General features: G+C 36.7%; 1 protein-coding gene across 2 annotated transcripts in view; it reads left to right on the top strand.

The window, feature by feature from the left end:
• The window catches only part of LOC143682780 (uncharacterized), a 34,953-nt gene extending 20,437 nt beyond the window's left edge, over positions 1–14,516 (top strand). Inside the window, exons 3-4 of one of the 2 annotated variants that reach the window (XM_077159266.1) lie at positions 5,791–5,902; positions 14,221–14,516. In XM_077159266.1, the coding sequence (XP_077015381.1) occupies positions 5,791–5,902; positions 14,221–14,406 (298 nt within the window). In that variant the 3' untranslated portion in view covers positions 14,407–14,516. The remainder of the gene's footprint in view (positions 1–5,790; positions 5,903–14,220) is intronic. The other variant, XR_013175275.1, reaches the window with a different exon arrangement.
• Positions 14,517–22,181: the final 7,665 nt, after the last annotated feature.

Consider the following 22,181-nt stretch of genomic DNA (forward strand, 5'->3'; position numbering starts at 1 on the left):
CAAGTACTTTCACATTAAAGAGCTTGAAATTGGTGGAGGTGAAAGGGAGCAGTTAGCTTAGACCATTCAGTCTCTGTTAAGCTCTGTCTTGCTGAGGTCATATTATCTTGGGTCAATTTTCCCAAAAGAAATGCTGTTTTCTTTCTCACCAACATCTCTGAAGAAAGTAATAGTCACGTTTGATGCATCTCCCTACATTCTAGAACAAGCATTTAACTGAGAGCTTAACTGAAATGTGTTCAGGCCCAAGTATCTCACCTGCACTACTCAGGCCTCCACACATTAGTAGCACAACTCTTTGCAAATAAACAAAACGTTGGGTTCCTGGGGAAAAATGCAGCTTACACAGCACTTAGGGCACTCAAAAGGCCTCTGTTCCCTCTCCATACTAATGTGGTTTCACAAGAAGACCAAGATTATTTTATTGCCCCAGGATGCCAGGAAATTTTCATTTGGCTCCTTCAGATCTTTGGGATAAAAGTGGGACAGTAAGGAAAATAATTCCCTTTGCTGTCTTAGATTTCTGTTCTCCAGGAAAATATGTTATGTTTTCTAAGATCAGATACTCTGTCATTTATTTTTAGCTTCGGTGAGTGTATTATTTTACATTCCCTAGTCCCCTCCCCCCCCCTTTTTTTTTCAAAGGAATATCTCCCCCTTTGGTCTTTCCTGTTTTGGATCATTTCATGGGATTCCACTTTTGGCTAAAATATAGGTAGTGTCTTTCACACTTCGTAGGCTAACTGACTGCATGTGTCCTCAACTTCATGGAAATGAAGGACACGAGTAATTCCTAAGTAGAAATGGCAATTGCAATTAAAAATTAACAAAGTAAATTTTCTAGTACACACTGAAACAGTGCATACTAGAAGCTTTTGAGATGCACTCTGTCAGAGCAATATTCTTGTTATCTAACTGACAGCTGAGGAGAAAGTGCTTCTTACCAGCCTCCAGATTATCACACTTACCTCTGTTCTCTTCACTCCGCTTAACTTTTCTTCATAGCACTCAACACTTAGCATAGTTTTTGCTTGTTTATTTATTTGTCTGTCTCTCTCTACTATAATGGAATCTCCGTTAAAAACGAGGTTGGGTCTTATCTCTGCTGTACTTCTGGTGCTCAGGAACATTTGATGAAAGAATGAATGACCTTAGATGAGAAAGGAATAGTTTTTCTGTACATTGAAAGAAAATGGAACCTGACTTTTAACTTTAAATCAGGTTAAAAAACTCTATGACTCCATATCTTAAGGTCCTATCTTGAATAATTCCAGTCAGCTTTGCAAGGAAATATTTCATGAACTCCACAAGGAATGAGAAAGAAGAAAAAACCTGTAATTTCACTCTTATTATTCAAGTGAGAGAAAGTGGTCTTTCTTCCATTCTCTTTCTCTCTCTTTCTCTCTCTTACATACACACATGCACATATACACACACACACAAGTGGGGGGTTGTAAACGGTCAGTCTCTCACACATGTGCACTTGGTTCTCTGTACTTTGTATATACTAGTGCCAGGTGTTTAGTGTGCTTCCCTACAATCCTGCAATAATATCTGTTTGGGGAGTTTTATCTATTAAATGTTTTTCCAAAGTACACTGGCGTTTGGCAAAACCAGAATCCAAAGCTTTCTACCATTTGTAACATTAAAATGTTATGAACGTTTTTTAAATTGGAAGGAAAAATTTAATAACATTGTCATGTTGAGTCCATTTGGGAAGTAAATGGGGAGTATAAATAATAAATCAGAATAAAATTAACATGTATATAACATCACACACATTTTCCCCCTAAATTATCAGGTATTCCCTCTCCTCTTCAACTTTGTTCTCCAAATGCCCAAATGCAAAATTTACTTGTACACAAAATAAATATGTTCTAAGGGGAATATATATCATAAATCTTGTTAGAGAGGAAATTTCTGTTAAGCTGATTTCCTCCCCAATTGCTCTCAAAGATTTTTTCATATGCTTTTGACCATAAATTTAACACAATTGCTTTCTTGACTTTGAAAATTTGCTCCCCAAATATATACATTTTAATTGTTCTCTATCATGCACTGGGCAGCTCTATATATTGTTTCATTTGATGTTCACAAATTACCTGTGAGGTAGACGCTACTTACCAAATTTGGGATTCTGAAGTTCAGAGAGGTTAAGTTACATACCCCAAGTCACACAGAGACCAAGACATAGATCCCAGAATCAAACCCAGGCCATCTTGACTTTAAATCCCATGTGCTTCTCTTTATTTATTAAACTTAGGCCTGACATCCTGCATCATCACATATTTCTTTCTCATCCCATTGGGGGCAAGGGAATTCCCACTTGATTAGAAAACACAGACTAGTAGAAATAGCACTGGATTGGAAGAGGAGGTATTCATGTTTTTTTTTTTGCATGTAGAAAGTATAGGCAATGTACAAGGAGAGTTTTAAGGTCTCTTTCAAAACTGAAATTCTTATGTTAATGCAATATCTTAACAGGAATCAATAAAAAGTTTTAAATATAATTGTTTCAGTGTGAGAAATTATAGTTCAAGCTCTTACATTATTCAAAAGGAAGAATGTGTAAAAATAATAAGTTTTTCAAAGCGATCATATAAAAATATATACATACATATACAGACACACATATATATTTAAGTATGGATTAAAAAATAATTTTTTTTTTAATTTAGTTCATCTAAAGTCAGCACCTTTACAACTGCAAAATGCTTTATTAAAAAGAAATGATCTAGTCTGACTAGATACCCCTGTTTTTTACCACCTCCTGAAAGGGCCAGAGTAATTCCCAGGCCTGACTTGAGAAAGGGCTGCAAACACTGGCCCTTCAGACATGGTACATAACCAGGATGTCGCCACAGCCAACCGCCACCCTGGGCTCTCAGGGGCCGTGTGCAGAGCCCACAGGGCCACTTCCTGGTTTCCATTTTGTTCTCTAAAGTTTGACAAACAACTGCCCCCACTCCACCAACTTGTGACGCTTCGACTGGTAAGGAGACTATTGTGCCTATTTTAAAGTACAAAGGCCTGTTCCAAACTTTTTCCGATAACTTATGGTAAAAGTTTCATTTTGAGGTTAACATTCCCTGATGTGAAGCTTTACATTTCTCTTTGAATGGTCTTGATTATTTTCAATGTCCTTTGACTGCCCTGTTCTATAAAGCACATTGGTGCTTTCTTTTAATCATGTTTATACACACTAGAATGTATTCCACTAAATGTATGCATATTTGTTGCAGCTTTCTTAAAGTATTAACAACCTCTTAAAGCTCTGGTAACTCAACGCACAGGCATCTAATAGCAGTAGATTATGCCAAGTTAGAAAAAAAAGAGTTGAAACGCATTTTTTAGTACGTTTGCTTTAAGAATGTTACTATATTTGTCCGGTGGAACTTTCATTTTTGAGGTGGGGATGGAGGAAAAATTTCAGCAGACTTTTACCATAAACATAGCTTTATGGAGACAATGTGTAGTTCAAGGAATGAGAAAAACAGGAGTACAGTTTTATTGGCAAGGTACGTAAATTTCTGTCTGGATTTGCCAAAATACCACTGATATTGTGAAATGTGACATTCAAAATTGCTAAAATCTCAATATGCCACTCATATGTTGTTTAAAGATGGTCCTTACTTTCAAAGAGCATCTACCCAAGTTGTACCTTTCATCCAGAAATTCCACTATCTAAACATTTCAGAGACTTTGAAATGGAAATTGTATCCACAAAGCAGTATTTCTTTTAGGGGAGAGGGCAAAAATCTCAGGGGTAAAAATGGATCTTAAAATCTTTATCAAAGAGAACAAAACTTCAAATTGAAATTTCCCATCCATTTGATGTTAAAGCCAGTTCATACTCTGCCTATATGTTTTAATGAAATGATCTTAAATCAGAATGCAGCATTTACCTCTCACGTGTTTGAACAATTACGTCCAGAAGAAAACGCAGAGAGGTTCACTGAACAGGTGAACAAAGTATATCTGAGACAAATAATCTCAACCACTAAATATAGCCTGCACTCTGATAATGTTTTTGGTAAAGGAAAACTACATACATAAAATACAATAATGGGTAAGTTAAATATTTTAATAATAGTCTCATTTTGAAAAAATAATACACGGAAGAGTCATTTATGCAAAAGTCCCCAAATGCATACTTGTGTGGGTATGTGGATGTTCTCTCACACACACCCACACACCCACACACCCACACCCACACACACACACCTTCCAACCCTGCCAGATTTACCTGTTATGTGGGAGGGCAAGATTTTCATCCGGTTATAGAATTAAGCCTAACCTTACCTTCTCATGTTAAGCATTTGTTCTGACATATTTCCCCCCTTCCAACCTTGTTGGATTTTTTTTATCCCATTTTTATAGGACAGCTTTGACTCTGCACTAAACCATGCCACTAACACATTACTTAATCTAACTGGCACATTGTAAAGTTTTACACATGCGCTCATCCAGATAATTACACAATTAATTTTCACTTAGTTCAGCTGAAATGGGGATAATGAAATTTCCACTGGTGTACTGTTACGTCCAGGGGCCAAGGGTCAGTTTCCTGTTTGGATAAGGGTGAGTTTAAAGAGGATTTCTGACAGTCTCCTTACTTCAACTGGCTCTAAAAACACTGCAATGGAATTTCAATTTACAGCTCAGTTCAATGAAAGAAGCAGATGTCGGGAGTGTGCCACCGCCATGTGAGAGCTGCCTTCCACACAGGTGTACTGGGGAACCACCATCAGCTCTCACTTTAAAGACATGTCCTTCTCCTTCCACTCTGTAGTGAAAACGTGATTGACAGACACTTGGAATTCATTTTGTCCCTTAAGATTTAGACGTCTGCTGAGCCGTGATAGTAAAGCTAAGGTCACAATTCCCACTATCTTTAATTCTAAAAGAAAACGGCAGAATTCCAATGACTAAATTGATCTTGAGTTTAGAGGATACTTGTAATCCTGTTCTTGTGACATTATTTCACAGTGCAAAAGTAGCCCACATTCTTATTTGTCTGGTGATTACAGTGGAGAAATTTTACTTTGAAATAAAGTATAATTTCAAAATTTTAATCTTGCATTCTTAGCAGTAATCGGACATTTTGTAAAGTGCCTAGCAAAGAAATTATGGGCATCTTGGCTAATCTATTTTATTCCCTCAACATACTCTTTTCACTGAAGAATGACACATATTACTAAAATTCTATATGTGGTTGGAAGAGGAACTGGGTTCTGCCACTAGTCAGCTTTATGTTTAATCGCTATGCATGTACAATGTTTGTTGTCTGGTGGGTGATAAAAATGCCTGAGCAGTGCCATATCTGTTAATTAAGAAAGCCTGCTTGGTACTCTAGCTTGATGTTGAATCCTATCTAGATTAATCTTAGGAGTGAACAACTGTTTTATAGCTGAATCCAAATGCTTTGAACATTGCTATGTGAAGGAAGGGTCTCAGATGTTTACCTATATAAATGAAAAAGAAAATTATTAAAGGAAAATATAAAAATATGGTATGTTCCTATTATTGGTCAAATATATTTTGATTTCTACTACCTGCTTTGGAAGACTAATGTGTTGAAGCTGAGGTCTAACATTATAGCAACGTGCTTAATTCTGTATTTTCCAAAGAAATAATTTGCCTTTTTAAAACAAACGAGTCTTACATAGATCCAAAATAATTGAAGAGAAAAGGCCTGGAACGAATGGGGGTCTAAGCCTTCAAAAATGTAAATAGGTGGAGAACATTCATACCCTGTTTTATTGTGCCTTGTATTATTTCACTTTACAGATATTGTGTTTTTTACAAATTGGAGATTTGTGTCAACCCTGCATTGAGCAAGTCTATTGGTGCCATCTTTCCGACAGCAAGTGCTCACTTTGTGTCTCTGTGTCACATCTTGGTAATTTTCGTGATATTTAAAACTTTTTCATTATTATATTTATTATATTGATCTGTGATCACCAATCTTTGATGTTACTATTGTAATTAGTTTAGGGCACCACAAACCGCATCCATATAAGGCAGTGAACTTAATCGATAAATGTTGTATTTGCACTGACTGCTCCATTGAGCTCCTCCTCTACCTCTTTTCTTCTCCTTGGTCTCCCTATATATTGCAATAAGGCCAATTAATAACTCTGCAATGTTCTTTAAGTGTTCAAGTGAAAAGGAGAGTCACATGTTTCTCACTTTACATCAAAAGCTAGAAATAATTAAGCTTAGTGAGGAAGGCATGTCAAAAGCCAAGAGACTGAAAGTTAGGCCCCTTGCACCAAATACTTAGCCAAGTTTTGAATGCAAAGGATAAATCCATGAGGGAAATTTCAACAGTGCTACTCCAGTGAACATATGAATGACAGTGAAGTGAAACAGCCTTATTGATGTTATAGAAAAAGTTTTAGTGGTCTGGTTAGAAGATCAAACCAGCCACAACATTCCCCTAAGACAAAATCTAATCTAGAACAAGTCCCTAACTCTGTTTTATTTCTGTGAAGGCTAAGAGAGTTGAATAAAATACAGAAGAAGAGTTTGAAGCTAGCAGAAGTTCATTCATGAGCTTTAAGGAAAGAAGTTGTCTCCATAACAAAAGGTCAAGGTGAAGCAACAGATCCTGATATAGAATTTGTAGCAAGTTATCTAGAAGATCTAGCTAATATAATTGATAAAGGTGGCTACACTAAACAACAGATTTTCAATGTGGATAAATCAGCCTTCTATTAGAAGATGCCATCTAGGTCTTTCATAGCTAGAAAGGAGTAGTCAATGCCTAGCTTCAAAGCTTCAAAAACAGGTGGACTCTCTTGTTATGGGCTAATGAGCTGGTGACTTTGTAAGTTACTGCCAGTGCTCATTTACCATTCTGAAAATCCTAGGGCCCTTAAGAATTAAGCTAAATCTACTCTGCCTGTGATCTATAAAAGGAACAACAAAGCCTGGATGACAGCACATCTGTTTACAACATGGTTTTCTGCATATTATAAGCCCTCTGTTGAGACCTACTGTTCAGAATTACAGATTCCTTTCCAAGTATTACTGCTTATTGACAATGCACCTGGTCACCCCAGAGTTCTTGATGAAGAGATAAAACAAGATGAATGTTGCTGTTACACTGTTAACACAGCATCCATTCTGCAGCCCATGGATCAAGGAGGAATTGCAACTTTCAAGTTTTGTTATTTAAGAACTGCATTTCATAAGTGTATAGCTGCCATAGATAGTAATTCCTTTGGTGTATCTGGGCAGTCGATTGAAAGCCTTCTGGAAATGCTTTGCCATTCTAGATGCCATTAAGAACATTCATGATTCATAGGAGGAGGTTGAAATATCAACATTAACAGGAATCTGAAATGAGCCTGTTCTAGCACTAATGGAAGACTTTGAGGGATTAAAGACTGCAGTGGAGGAGTAATTGCAGATGTAGTGGAAATAGTAAGATAACTAGAATTAGAATTGGAGCCTGAAGATGTTCTGAAGTGCTGCAATTCCGTGTAAAAGTTTCATGGATGAGAAGTTGTCTCTTATGGATGAACAAAAAAAAAATGGTTTACTTGAGATGAAATCTCCTCCTGGTGAAGATACTGTGAACGTTATTGAAATTACAAAAGATGATTTAGAATACTGTATCAGTTTAGTTGATAAAATAGTGGCAGGGTTTGAGTGGATGGACTCCAATTTTGGAAGAAATTCTATTGTGGATAAAATGCTATCAAAAAACATCACATGCTACAGATAAATCTTTTGTGAAAGGGAGAGTCCATTGATGTGGCAAACTTCATTGTTGTCTTATTTTAAGAAAATGCCACTCAAACCTTCAGCAACCACCACCACCCTGATCAGCAGCCATGAACATCAAGGCAAGACTCTCCACCAGTAGAAAGACTGACTTTCTGAATGCTCAGATGATGTTAGCGCTTTTTAGCACTGAAGTATTTTTAAGTTAATGTATGTATATTTTTTAGACAAAATACATACTTACTAATCTACAACATAGTGTAAATATAAATTTTTTATGCACTGGGAAGCCAAAAAATTCTATTCGTATGACTTGCTTTATTCAAATAGTTAGGAAATAAACTCGCAAAATCTTTGAAGTATTCCTGTACATGTTTCCCCTGTATTATACAGGGTAGTAAGCTGGACTCTGCTCTTCCTTCAACATACCAGACATGCCCTGCCTCAGGGTTTTTGTACTGGCTAGTTCCTTTGTCTAGAATGGTCATTTTCCAAATATTTACAAGAAGACACCCTCACCCCTTTCAAGTGTTTGCACAAATCTCACCATTTCAATGAGGTCTAGTCTCACCACCCAAATTTGAAACTACAACTCACACTGTCCCTCACTCTGCCTTGGCTCTAGATCTTCCGGATCCCATTACCCTTTCTTTCTTTTATTTTTGCTTTCTTTATATCACTTATCACATTCTAACATACTATAAACTTATACATTTATTATATCTGTTGCTTCTCATCCAGTGGAACGTAAGCTCCACAACGGCAGGAATCTTTGCTTTGTTCACTGCCACATTCCATGCACCTAGAATAGTGCTTGGTAGGTACTCAGTGAATTCATGTTAAATGACTGGATGAATGAATAAACTCCATGGGGCTAGGGTCTACTTCTCTTTTCCTCCTTGTTGCAACCCCATAAACTAGTGTAGTCCTTGACATAGATGAGAGGCTCACTCTTTTTTCAGAGAAGAATGAATGAATGGCCAGGTATAGTTATGTTGCTTTTATATACTGGGGTTGCAGAGCATTCTTGGAAGACTATACACTCTTAGACCAATAAGTGATAATCCCAAGATGATAGCATGTGTTAGGAAACAACCTTGCCATCTGAAGACAATTAAGTCTACTAGGTTAAGGAGAACACACAAAATCTGTCCTGCTCTTGACTACTTTCCTGTCTTGAGTCATCACTCAATTTGCTTCGATTTCACTGTTTTTTTCACTGTCTTATATTTGTAAACGTTTAGATGGGTCTATTTCACTTTTAGGATGCATATATGATATGGAGGGAACTATGGATCAGAAGACTATTTATCTTGCATCTAGTACAGACTTGGAGATAATTAAACACAAATAATTTAATTTGTGTAACACACTTCTGTCATTTTTAGAAAAAGCACCATAAAACCTTGGTTATGTTTAGTGCAAAGAGTAAGAACAGAGTGAATGCATTTCTGAAAAGAGTAAGGCAGTCAAGCATATCTTCCTTTTAGGGGAAATAGGTTTTTGCTTTGAGTGATTCTGAAGCCACCACTAGATTCACAGGATATTCAGGCTGCTGGTGATAAGCAAGTCACAGCTTGGGCATGGCCAGTGGTCACCAAAGGAACAACCATAGAGGGTTGGGGAGACTCTGATAACATTTTATTTGGGGATAAAGAAAGAGCTCTTTATGAAATTTTTATAGTTTTCCAAAATAAAAACTTGCTATATGTCACATTTAAAAATAAAGAACAAATGGTTTCTTGTAAATTCTTTGTAATTTACATTGTTTTTACCAAACCCTAGTTGTATATCATCAATTTAAAGTAAAATTAAGCATGAAATGGATTATTTTGATGTCTTCATTTCACCTCCCACCATCATGCTGTACTTGGACGCTTTGCATTTCACTGCAACACCACCTACACAGAAAAGCACAGAACAAACTTAAGCTTAGCTCATTCCTCCACAATGAAGAAATGCTGAGGCTAATAAAAGCAATTCCCCCATTAGACCATGATTCTTATTGCTCTTGTTATAACTACCAGCACTTCTTTCCTTCTACCTACCCCTTATAAGACATATGTACCCACCTAACCACCAATTCTCCTCATCACCATTTCCTAAATTCACTGAATTTTCTGAGATCACACATAATTTTCAGTGATATTCCATACTGTTAGCCAAGAGCCTTAGGGAATTTAGACAAGGGGAAAAACCATCACTTATCAACGAACAAAGATCTATGTTCTCTGTTCTTTATGCATTACTGAAAATTGGGTGATGCATTTGCAATTCCTACTGCCTTAATTTGTCACTTAATAAAATCACTACTTTGCTTCAATATGTTAGGTTATTGCACTTGTAGAGAATTTTCGATGGGATATTGAGCACCTCATTGAAAATTGCCTCAAGATGCATTAAATTCTTCTTTGCTTGGGATTGCATCATATCTACTATTAAAAATTACTCTACTGAATAGAAACAGGATACCTCCAATTTCTCTCTCTCTCTCTCTCTTTTTTTTGTTCGAAGCACAAACACATCGATTCAGTCAAGTTGCTCATTTCAACCAAACCCTGGGAATCATCACAGTTATCAGGTATACATGAGACTTTAGAACCCTCTTGCTCCTCTTTCACTGTCTCGGAATCTGAACAACCAACACTGGCCTCACTTTGTTTCCACTCTGCTCAAACTGTTTCAGGAATATTATCCTCATTTCTGGAACCACATTTGAAAAACGGTATTGACAAACAGAGCCTATCCAGAGAGAGGAGAGGAACCTGGCTATGTGAGACAGTTAAGGAAGACATTAATGAAAATTTTTGGAAAATTGTTGCTGTGTGAAAGCACAAACAGTAGTCTTGTATGTTATAATATAGCAATATGTTTTAAGGTGCTTTGCAAAGAGCAAAATGACATAAATTTTGGGGTTAGTTATTATTAGGTCAGAGCAAAAAATGTCTAGCAGGGGCTAGACATAAAAAATGAAATGAGGAGAACTATTTTCACAAAACTTTTTTCACCAGTGAAAGTGAATTTTCCCAAGAAATCATGAAATACTCTTGCTGGAGCTGCTTAAATAAAGATGAGATGGCCATCAGCCAGTTAACCTGTAAATGGCTCAGGCTTTAGCTAGTTGAGTGATCCTGGGCAAGTGACCTAACCACTCTGAACCTGTTTCCTTATGGGAAGTTGTTCTAGTTTGCTAGCTGCCTGAATGCAGTATACCAGAAATGGAACAGCTTTTAAAAAGGGGAATTTAATAAGTTGCTAGTTTACAGTTCTAAGGCCAAGAAAATGTCCCAATTAAAACAAGTCTATAGAAATGTCCAATCAAAGGCATCCAGGGGAAGATACCTTGGTTCAAGAAGGTTGATGAAGTTCAGGGTCTATCTCTCTAGTGAGACAGCACATGGTGAACACAGGCAGGGCTTCTCTCTCAGCTGGAAGGGCACACGGCGAACACGGCATCATCCGCTAGCTTTCTCTCCTGGCTTCCTGTTTCATGAAGCATCCTGGGAGGCATTTTCCTTCTTCATTTCCAAATGTCACTGGCTGGTGGACTCTTTGCTTCTCACAGCTATGTCATTCTTCTCTGCTCTCTCTGCATCTATATCATTCTCCAAAATGTAAAATATCAGTCATATGGGATAGTTGCTAAAAGAATACAAAAACACTATTTGAATTAGAAAGCAATATACAAACAAAAGGGAATAAAATTGCCCTTTACTCTAAATTTAAATGATTCTGTATAATTTCCCTTCTCCAAAACCTGATAGTAACTACTATCACTGCTCCTACCTACACTGCTAGAGAACACAGTGGAGTTTCTAGGACTCCGTGGCGGGCCTTTACGCATGCCTTAGTAACCTGCTATCTTGACCAGACAGCTTCATTACATGGTCCTTCTTGTGACCATTCTGCATAGTTGATGCTGTAGACATGGAAACTGGTACTGTTGCCTTTCTCTGAACTCGGCTACTCTAAACTGGCCTTTTCCTTTCATTAACTGGTTTTTGTATTTTGTTTCCCTCACATTTAAAAAATGATGAGGGAATCCAACATTCTTCTTATCATTTTAAAGTTATATAATAATTGTCTGGGTTTGCTAGGACTATTGTTTATGATGTCTATATGAAGTGTCGTCATTTCTTTATATTTTGATGCATGCTTCGTTTGTCCTGCCTTTTAATAAATGGATACTTGAGAATCGAGATGCTCTGTACTTTGTTCTGCAAGCCTCCAAAACAGTGGTTCTTTTTTTCCTTTTATCTCCTTCAGAATATGTAACTGAAGCCTAAATAAAATCTCTAAAACCAGATGAAAAGGCATTCTTCGTGACATATAAAAATTGGAGGAGATAAAATAAATCAACTTTACATTTACAGTTAAGCGTACACATTTCAAAACTTGTGACTAACTGCCCAGACTTCCTGTCGTCTTTAACATTTAACTTATTCAATCATTTTAACTTCTTGAATAGAAATTCTTAATAAAAGACTCCATAAGACTTAATGATAATTAACCTCAGAGGGACCAGTATGCCTGCTCTTTAGGAATAGAAACGTTGTAATACCTTTTTCGATCACTCTCCTACAAAAGAAGGTCTTTCACATTTCAAATATTGGTTTTGCTACTTCTACACATGGCAAATTAATTTGGCCTTTATAATGAGGTGGAATGTTTCAAATCTAAATTAACACCTTTGGCTTTACTTTGCAAGAAGACCTACTCATTACTCTATGGTAACTTAATGGTTGTGCTATTCTATGAACCAAAATAGTTTAATGTAATCTGACATTTATGACTTCCACATAATATCAACTGCTAAAGTTTGAAAAGAGGTTTCTATTCAGAAAAAACGCAAACTAATAAGCATGCACCCAATATTAAAATCGGGTCAGAGATCCTTTTCACTTTCATTACATATAATTTATGCCACTTGAACGTAGTTTAATAAGGTCGTAAAAATGCCAGTTGTGGTATCTCATAATACTTTTTATAAACTGGTTTTACAGTCTCTCCTTTGTTCCAAAGTTCAAAGTGACAATTGAAATGCACAGGTTGCATAGGAGTTCTTGAAGTTTTTCCTGGAAAAACTGTATAGGGAATATATCAAATACATACATATATATATATGTATGTATGATGCATGGCATCTGTGACTATGTGTATAGTATCTACCTTATATGCGCTATTTACTTAAAATGCATTTTTTAAATATAAAACTTTGGTTTTCAGAATTTTGGTTATCTCTAAAAGATTATTTTTCTCCAGGTGTGTTTGAGTTGATGCTTTGCAATTAAAAGGGAAGAAATAAAACAGGATTTTTTAAAAAAGGCTAGTTTTATATTATTGGTTTGGCTCTATCCTTTGTTAAGATAAAATAAAACCTTCCCAACACTCATTTCTAGTTTGGTCAGCATTAAACAATACTCCGAGTGCTCTTACAATAGTCCCATTGTACCGCCCTTGTCAGCTTTCCATGACTTCATTTACTCACTGACCACTGCCTTACTTCCTGGCTGAGGTAAATAAGGCTTTGCAAGCACTTCCCTTAAGTCATTTCAGAGGAGATAAATTAAATAATGATTGCAATGTAATATTGTGATAGTGCTAAAATATTTCCTTCAAGTTTCAACTTTGAGCACAAGTTTCCAATAATATATAATTTTTCATTTGCTAGCTCAAACTTTCAGTTTTATTAAATTCTACAGCTGCATTCAGTATTTATGCATTTGGTGACCAACTTTGATATATTATAATAATACAGAGCTAAGACTTTATATATAAGAACACAAAAAATTTAAATCACCATTGAATCAACATGGACATTTAACACAATTTCTGTGAACACCCATTGGACAAAAGAATGAGCAAGTGTTTCAGTTCTGAGCCAGCATTAAAATTGGTATTTAAACCGAGTTTGCTCCATTTTTCTGAAATCTTTTGTAGATTCATTAATATGATCAATTTGTATTAATGCTAAACAGTTTTTTCCCTCCACCCTCAGTTGGGTGCCCAGTGTGTGGATTTAAGACAGTGCAGCACTGGTCTTGAACTAGAAGGGGAGGATCATTCCCTCCTAATCATATAAACTTATGATTGGTTCTGCCTTCTTGGTTAATAGCAGTCTGCTACTCTCCCACTGGGGAGTGTAGAAAGAAGCCAGTAAATTTTCCTGGGAAAATACATTCTGTGTTATTAGATGAAATCAATACCGATAGCTATGTGGAATATACAATGTATATTAAGTACAAACCATTTGTGCTTACAAATGTTATGATTGAAAGGTAAGTTTCACTAGATCCTTAAGAAAGAATTATTTTATCATTTCAGATATAGCTTTCTTCTTTCTTGGTAAAATAATCTCCATATTTGAAATCATTTTGGTGCCCCATGTTTTTCTTTTTTCTATTCTCATTCATTCTCCCTCTCTCTCTCTCTCCATCATTTCCATTCTCCTCTTCCCTCCCTATCTTCTTCCCTCCTCCAATATAGACACCAAAAAGAAGGAAAACTGGTCCTGAGCTACACCGATGCCACTCTACCTGGAGTCTCGACCTTTACAACATCAAGATATGCAGTCCACCATCACCTCCAATGATCTTTCAGGCAAAATCCTCAGAATACCTTTTAGAAGTTAAACCTGGAGGTAGAAGGCCCATTATGAAGACACAACCATAGCAAAATTACTAGAGGCCCTTTGTCATATTATTGTAAAACTGTTTCTGAAAAATTGATACACATATAAGAATCAGAGAAGAAATGTCATCAGGAGAATATGGTGAGTACTAAATGGGAAGAATTATTGTGACTATTGAATGGGAATGATTGTAGTAAAGCTAAATCTGTGGTTCAGCCAGGATCCTTGGATGTTTACTTTTATAACAAGAAGGAAACAATCCTGTATTATAAGTGTCCCCTGAAATAACCTCTTGCTAGTGCTTTCAGCCAGGCCTTGGTACCTGCGCAACTTCCTTGTAGGGAAGTCAAATCTGAAGATTTAGTCTTCGATGTAAAAACTGACTGTCTGAAAATCATTATCAGTAATTGTTAAGACCTATGTTCAAGGAACTGTTTGGTCTCCCAGGTTACCTATTTGGGTTGTTCCTTCAGGCATTACTAAGGTACTGGTGTGAAGATGTGTTAAGGACTTAAATGGCATATCAAATACCAAAATACTGGGCACTCTTATAACTCCAAATGTTACACTGCTGAAGGCAAACATTTTGAGGAAGAATCAGGAGGTCCATCCTAGAAATTGGAAACTTCACAGACATAGGTTTTTTACAGTACACCACCCAGTAGTTCTTTCTATGGCTCTTTCTTAGAGACTCACTTTGCGTCTAAACTCAAGAGGAGAGAGGAAAGAAAAGGGGACTGAACCAGCATGTCAAGGACTAAGGAGTAAGAATAAAAACAAGGAAATACTGAAGAGGAAATCTTATTGCCATGGATTTAATTTATTTATCATTTGGAGGGCAGAGTAGCACAACTCAAAACTGATTTGGAATTAGGGTATGTGGATAAATCCAAAACTTGACCTTTGCTAAATGGTATTTTGGCATAACAATTAACCACTTTGAGCCTTAATTTCTTTATCTATAAAATGGGGGAATAGCCCATTAATTGCCATGAGGTAAAGTATGTAAGGTACCCAATAGAGTAATTGGCTAGAGTAGATTTTCAACAATTTGTAACCAATGTTGTTTGTGGGAGCTAAATTGTTACATGTTTCCAATACAGTCCAAAGAAGGAACCTTACTTCAGCAACTGAACTAGTTTCCTTCCACCTTCCATCCACATGCAAAATTCTCTTTTCTTGGCAACAAATCTCTTTAAAGAGATTGTCAAAGTATTTACTTCTCACATCTTTCAGAATCCATTCCAGTTATTTTCAGATAGTTTTGAAATCCCAAGATTGAGGCTCTCACACCCAAACATTTCCTTCAGTTATTAGAGACTTGGCTAAGTTTCCGTGACCTTTTTGGAAAAAAAAAAAAGACTGCTAAAACCTTATCATGGGAAAATGACAAAGACAACTAATCTAATCTGGTTTTCCTCCCTACAGGAAATATTGACATAATGTCCATTATTCCTTACATAAGATAACTCTCTGTCTTTAAAAGATTTCCAATTGTTTGAAGTCAAACTGAAAGTGGGCAGAAACAAAAGACACTATCTAAGATATCTGAGCTTGAATTTGAAAAGCAATCATGAGTACATATTACACAATGCTTTAGGATAATAAGCTCATAGAACTTTCCAGTTAACTGTCCCTAAAAGATAATAAAATATTTATTTATGTTTGTTTGGTGCTATGACCTAATGTTAAAAAATATCCACTTGATTCAAAATATTTATAAAGCATAATAGTCCATCACCATAAAGGGAAGTTCATACCATTAATAAATGGATAAGCACTGAAAGAACCTCGGTAAAGATACCATGGGCGCTGAGCATCTCTTAAATCAAGTCAGAGAAAATTAAGTTGTCTCTTCTTTGAGTCATAATGGAAAATCCATTTCTATGTAGTATTTATTCATATAATCTTTTATTAAATCACTGAAATATTCATGTCCAGTGGAAGAGGAATTAACTGTGGTAAAGATGGCCACCAACAGTTCCTCCTATCATACACGCATGCCACTTCTATGGCAGAGTGATTTTCCTCTCCTGTTGCAATTCTGCTGGTTTTGGTCAATAGAATGCAGAAAAAATGACTCAGTATTACTTTTAGGATAGGGCTTTAGCAGCATGGCAGCTTTCATTTTTTTTTCACATGGAATCCAGGCTCCTTGTAAGAACTTTGGGCTTCTTCATGAATAGTAAGAAACCCTGTGGTGAGGCAGTGAGGCCATGGGAAAGAAAAATGAGGCACCTCAGCTGATCACCTGCACCAAAGCCCCAGACATGATAGTGAGGCCACATTGGCTGTTCAAGTCCAGCTGGGCTTTTGCCACTTGAATACAGCTGCATGAGTGACCTTGGTCAACCCAATGTGGAGCAGAAGAACCACCCAACTCAGCCCAGCCAACTCCCAGAGAGGTGAGAAATACTTTTTTTCATTTTAAGCTATCAGACTTTGGTATGATTTGTTATGCACAAGTGATAACTGAGCAATAGATACACCCCATTGTCAGAATCAGAGAATGGAGGTTAACAATTCTTAGAAGAGAAGTTTTGTAAATTGCACTTGTCTTAAGTGTGGTAATCTTAGCAATATCAAGAATAAATAATTCCGGCTTAATTTCCAGAGGAAGAATTATTTTATTGTGTTCTTATAGCATCCTTCTTAACATGATTCAAAGTGTTCTTAATCACATCTTTTACCACAGCAATTCCTTGTGAATCTGAGATTGCCAGTCAGATGCTTTTTCAACAGTAGGTCTATTTTTCTTCAGTTGAGTCTAGGAAACCATAGACAGCAAACCACTACTATATACCCCAACACCTTCTTGCAAATAATGACGCTGAAAAGATCATGCTTCCAGCATCTGTTGGATGAGCTTGATGAAGATGACTTGCCAGATTTCAAATTTCTCAGAGCAGTAGTACTCAACAGTGGAAAATACTAAGTACTCCAGCAGATGTACCCTGCTCAGAATATTTTATACATTGGAAATAATTTTGGAGAATGGTGTCTATTCTGGTGAGAGGCAATGGGAGCTTGAAGTGGAGTCATGATAATGGGGAAAGAAGGCTAACAGCACAGGATTTGATAATGCTTAATATATGAGTGATAGATTTAAAGAGATTTGTCAAGAAGGGATTTTAATAACAAAAATATGCAATGAATATGAGTTGCACTTACTTTCTTTTGGGGGGTCGAGGCCAGTAGACCTTCAACAAATCATCTTTTATGGGTACAAAACCCCTTTGAGTTGATCTTACCCTGTGGTCTACACTAAAGATACTCTTAAAAGTGATTTTTAAAGAGATTTCATTGGACTACTGGGCATATACAGCAATTTGAATAGGATGAGATGTAAATTTGGATTTAGATTGATGTAATAAAAGTAAAAACAAAGCAAAACAAAAAATCCAAAAGGGTATTAAATAAGACCTAATAGAATGGTGGTTTGTGCAGCAATTACTCAGGGATTGGGGATACAGTTATGTTTACCACTGAGCAATACTTTTATTTCCAGCAGCAAGTTTTATTGAAAAGTTCAGATATGACTAAAATGTTCCTAGAAGGGCTGGTCATCTAGCTTCCAGTTCCTGTCAAAATGCCTAAAGGAATTTTTTATTTCATACTTGGGCTTTGGCTAGGGTTACATTTTCTTCTCAACTCCTACAAGGAAAATGCTAAAACCTATTGGCTTTTAGACATATTTCTTGAGCAAATCCCATGTATTCCATCTGCTGCTCAGTACTGAAGCTTTAAAGCATTCTCTACCATATAGAAAACAAACAAAAGCAGAAATTCTCCAGGGCTCCACTCCTACTCCAGCTACCTCCTTCTCTCTTTTTCTCTTCATGTACACCCATACTTTTCCTCATCTTTATACTCATTTTCCCCCAATCCACTCCCAGTTGATTTTCATTCCTACCACTTCATTAAATTGCTTTTGCTAAGGTTTCCAGTGACACCTGTGTTGTTAAATCCTAAGCATTTTTTTCTATTGACGTCCTGTTTTCTGTAGAAACATTTTTTAGTCTTCATCTTTCTTGACTACTTATCACCTTTCAGCAGAGTTTACCTCTCTTTCTTTCTTGAAGAATTTTTCTCACTCTGCTGTCCTGACACCACACTTGCCTACCTTGTGTTCCTCTCTGCTCAAGTTTCTTTTGGGACATCCTACCCTCTTTAAATATTAGAGAGCATTAACATTCTACTTTTGAGTGTTCAATCACTCTATTCTTTCTTTCTAGAAACTTTCTTCTTCTATCTTGATTTTATATGCTGTCCGTATAAAGTCATGCAGGCAGGGCACACACAACTCCAGGGAGTACCATCTACAAAGCCTACTGAGGTGAAGCAAAGTAGTGGCCCTGTTCATATGGAATGACTTTCAAATTTATACAGTCTAGATGGTTTTCTCCTCAGATTCCTATATATATATATATATAACTTCTGCTTTAATATATGCCTTTTATTCTTTTGTAGGCATTTCAAATTAAACATGCTGAGAACAAAACTCACGATCTTTCTTCCTTTCCAAAGCATTCCACATATTGTCAAATGGCTTCCCCATTCACACAATTGCTCAATGCTGGAACCCTATGGTTATCTTTGACATCCCCCCCTATCCTTCTCTGTCTTTAATCAATCTCCCAAGTCCAACACAAATCTCTGTACCTTAACACAAATAAATATTGGTTTATTGCTTCTATCACTGACCGATATAAATTGAATGGCTCTCTGGACAGTGCTTAGTGCTGAAGGTGCCCTACCCTGCTGTGGACTTGCCATGACTGACACATGGCCTCCAAGACCACTGTGCAAGAGATACAGAGGACTGCATGCGGGAGAATTTGGGGGACAAGTCTGGAAGTATTGGGCATAACTTTCATGCATATTCCATTGTTCAGAACTCAACCACATGGCCCATCTAACTTCAAATCAGGCTATAAAATAAAGTTTAGCTGTGTATCCAAGAAAAGGAGAAGAAACATGGGCATTGGCAATCATAAGTGTTTTTTACCATGATAGGTCTTTATTCAAAATAGATCTTTCATCCATTTGTCTTTCACTATTGTCAGCATCTTAATCCAAACCACCATCCTCTCACATCTGAAATATTGCAAGTACCCTCCCAATGAATATTTCCACTATTGCTCTCTGAAATCCATCCTACCTTGGGTGGCCAAAGTAACTATAAACACAAATACAAACTTATCACTCCCTCCCACCACTCTCCCCAATTAAATCCTTTTCCATACTTGGACATTCTCTTAGGGAAAACCAAAACCCATAACATGGTCTATGAGGGACCCAAATGATGTTTCCTTGACCCTCTTCAACAGCCTTTCCACTCTCTCCCTTGTTCCTTGTGATTTAGCCACATGCAATCTGCTCCAACTCAGGATCATTGGGCCAGATCTTCTCTCCTTTGGAATGCTTTTCTCATCTTTCTTAGTTTTGGCCATGGCCTCTTTCTTATCCTTTAAGTCTCAGTTTAAAAGATATTTCCTCAGGATATCTTCCCTGACCCTTCCTCACTGCCTCCCCACCCTCCCCCGAAAAAGGCTGAACTCCCAGATATTCCTATTTATAAAATCCAAAGCTATTTTAAATTAAATAACATTTGTCTTTTATCTGTCTTCTTCACCAGTCTATAATCTCTCCATAAAGACAGGAAATACATCTCTCATCTATGTCACCAGCATGTGGCATAGTGTTTGGCACCTAACCACAGTGGTGTGTGATCAGCTCCTACTTGCTAGTGAGAGCTGGTTGTTAAATTCCCAGGACCTTGTAAGCTAGTTATTAAATAGCCATTATTCAAAAAATAATTTGCATACATTTACAATTAGATTATATCTAAAACAAAGGTAATAAATACTCAAAAGTCATCATTTTCTAATTATCTTCTAAATTTTTATCTATTGATCTTGAGGTGTTTTAGTGTCTGTTGAATCTGTAACTGGAAATAATATGTAATGGTGTGCTAATGAGTGTCTCTTCTCAGCTCTACCTTTAGTAACTTCATATTAGTAACTTGAAATTGGCTATGTTGGTGGTATTTATACTATCAAAATCAGGAAATGCTAAAATCAGACTCCACCCAATTAGTTTGTTCAGCAAATAATACATGTTTTCTAACTGTATGTTGGATGAATGTTTTTCTCCATTGTCATAGCAAATATGTGGATTTTTCCCTGGTGTAATGCAACATTACCAATCATCCAAGTAATTCAAGTCAGATATCTCTAATCTATTCAGATAGTATAGATGTAATAATTTATACTATCTGAACAGACAATTCATTTTGGCCAGAAGCACATGGAAAAATTCTTCCGTTCTCCATCTATTTTGTGTGTGAAGACCCAACCTCTGTTCTAGAATTTAAAGGTCACCATGACAGTATTTTCTAAGAACTTACCCTGTCATAGTTTTTCCCAGTTTTTGTTTTTTGACCAATTTATTGGTCAGTGAAATTGATCAGGAACCATGAATTTAATTGTTTAGCATTATATAGGATCTACAAGAATTTGGGAAATAATTGGGTAATTTGCAGTAGACCAACATACTCTCTGGCACGCCTACTTTACTTTCAAACATTTTCTGACGTTTTCAGAAATTCTGGTTTTCATGAGGTCAGACCTATCAGCACCACAGAGCCTTGTAGATTTCTCATCTCTGTAGAACTTATAGCATAGTACCTCCTTTGTGGCTTTTCCATAATCAGCATTAAATTACCATTATTTATATGCTTGCTTTTTTTTCACCACTAAACTCCTCAAGTAGAAGAACTAATTATTTTTCACCTGTATCTCCTACAGAAAGCCCAGACTAGGTGCCCAACAAATATTTACTAAAATGGGGATATCTGTCTCCTTTATTCCCTGGCTAATTCTTCAAAGTACTTTCATTGACCTTGGGCAACTTTAAAAGTCTATGCTTTTCTTGGCTACTGGATTGGCTATTAATAAAGAATGTTTCAGAAATATGAATAGAGATAAACATGAAAAAAAATTGTAAAATTTGATATTTTCTTATACATGGAACTTGAATTTTTTTTTTTTTTTTTTTAGTTAGGTAGTTTCTGTCTCAAAATCAATTGTGCAATGGGATCTAACTTTAGCTCCATGGCTATTTCCTGTTTGTCATGAAAGTAAAATAATATTCAGTATTTGCCATCGATTTCTTTTTAACACAGTCTCACTCAAAGACATGGTCGCTGTGTAATTCATAGGTAGAATATAAGAAATGAAATGAATCACTAATGGAGTAGGGCTTAAGGAATGTTTCCTTTTCAGGATTCCTTCAATTTTCAGGAACAAACAAATAAGCAAACCTGCTAAATTTTCCAAGCTTTGAAAAGTTATTTTACCTTCACAGGATTTTCATAAACTCTCTACATTATGGTCCTTGTGATTCAGAGTGTGGGAAACTCCTTGTCTGGGCCATTTTCCTCGCAGAAGCACTGAATCACATTAGCAAAGAAAGAAGGGAGAGAGCTGTGCTCCTTTGTTTATCCTGTGTTAGCATCTCCTTGGGTGTGGGTGTCCCTGGTTAAGTCTGGTCCTGTTGGGTTTAGTCATCAACTCTGATCAGACTCAGTTTGCTACAGTCTCCAGCATGTCATGAGTTATCATTTTCAGAGAAGACTGATCCTCCTTTCAGGGTCAGGTGGTGGTAGGACTGACTCAAGCTCATTTCCCTGCAGTGTGGGTATTCTCTGCCCCTCCATGGCTTCCTGCAGCTGCAACCCTTGGCCAGGGTGCTGGCTACAGTCTTTTGGGAAACCAGAATGAATCAGTGTCCTTTCCATGCTCAGTGGCTGAAG

The sequence above is a fragment of the Tamandua tetradactyla genome, chromosome 5 (genome assembly GCF_023851605.1).
Source record: "Tamandua tetradactyla isolate mTamTet1 chromosome 5, mTamTet1.pri, whole genome shotgun sequence".
NCBI classification, from domain to species: Eukaryota; Metazoa; Chordata; class Mammalia; order Pilosa; family Myrmecophagidae; genus Tamandua; species Tamandua tetradactyla.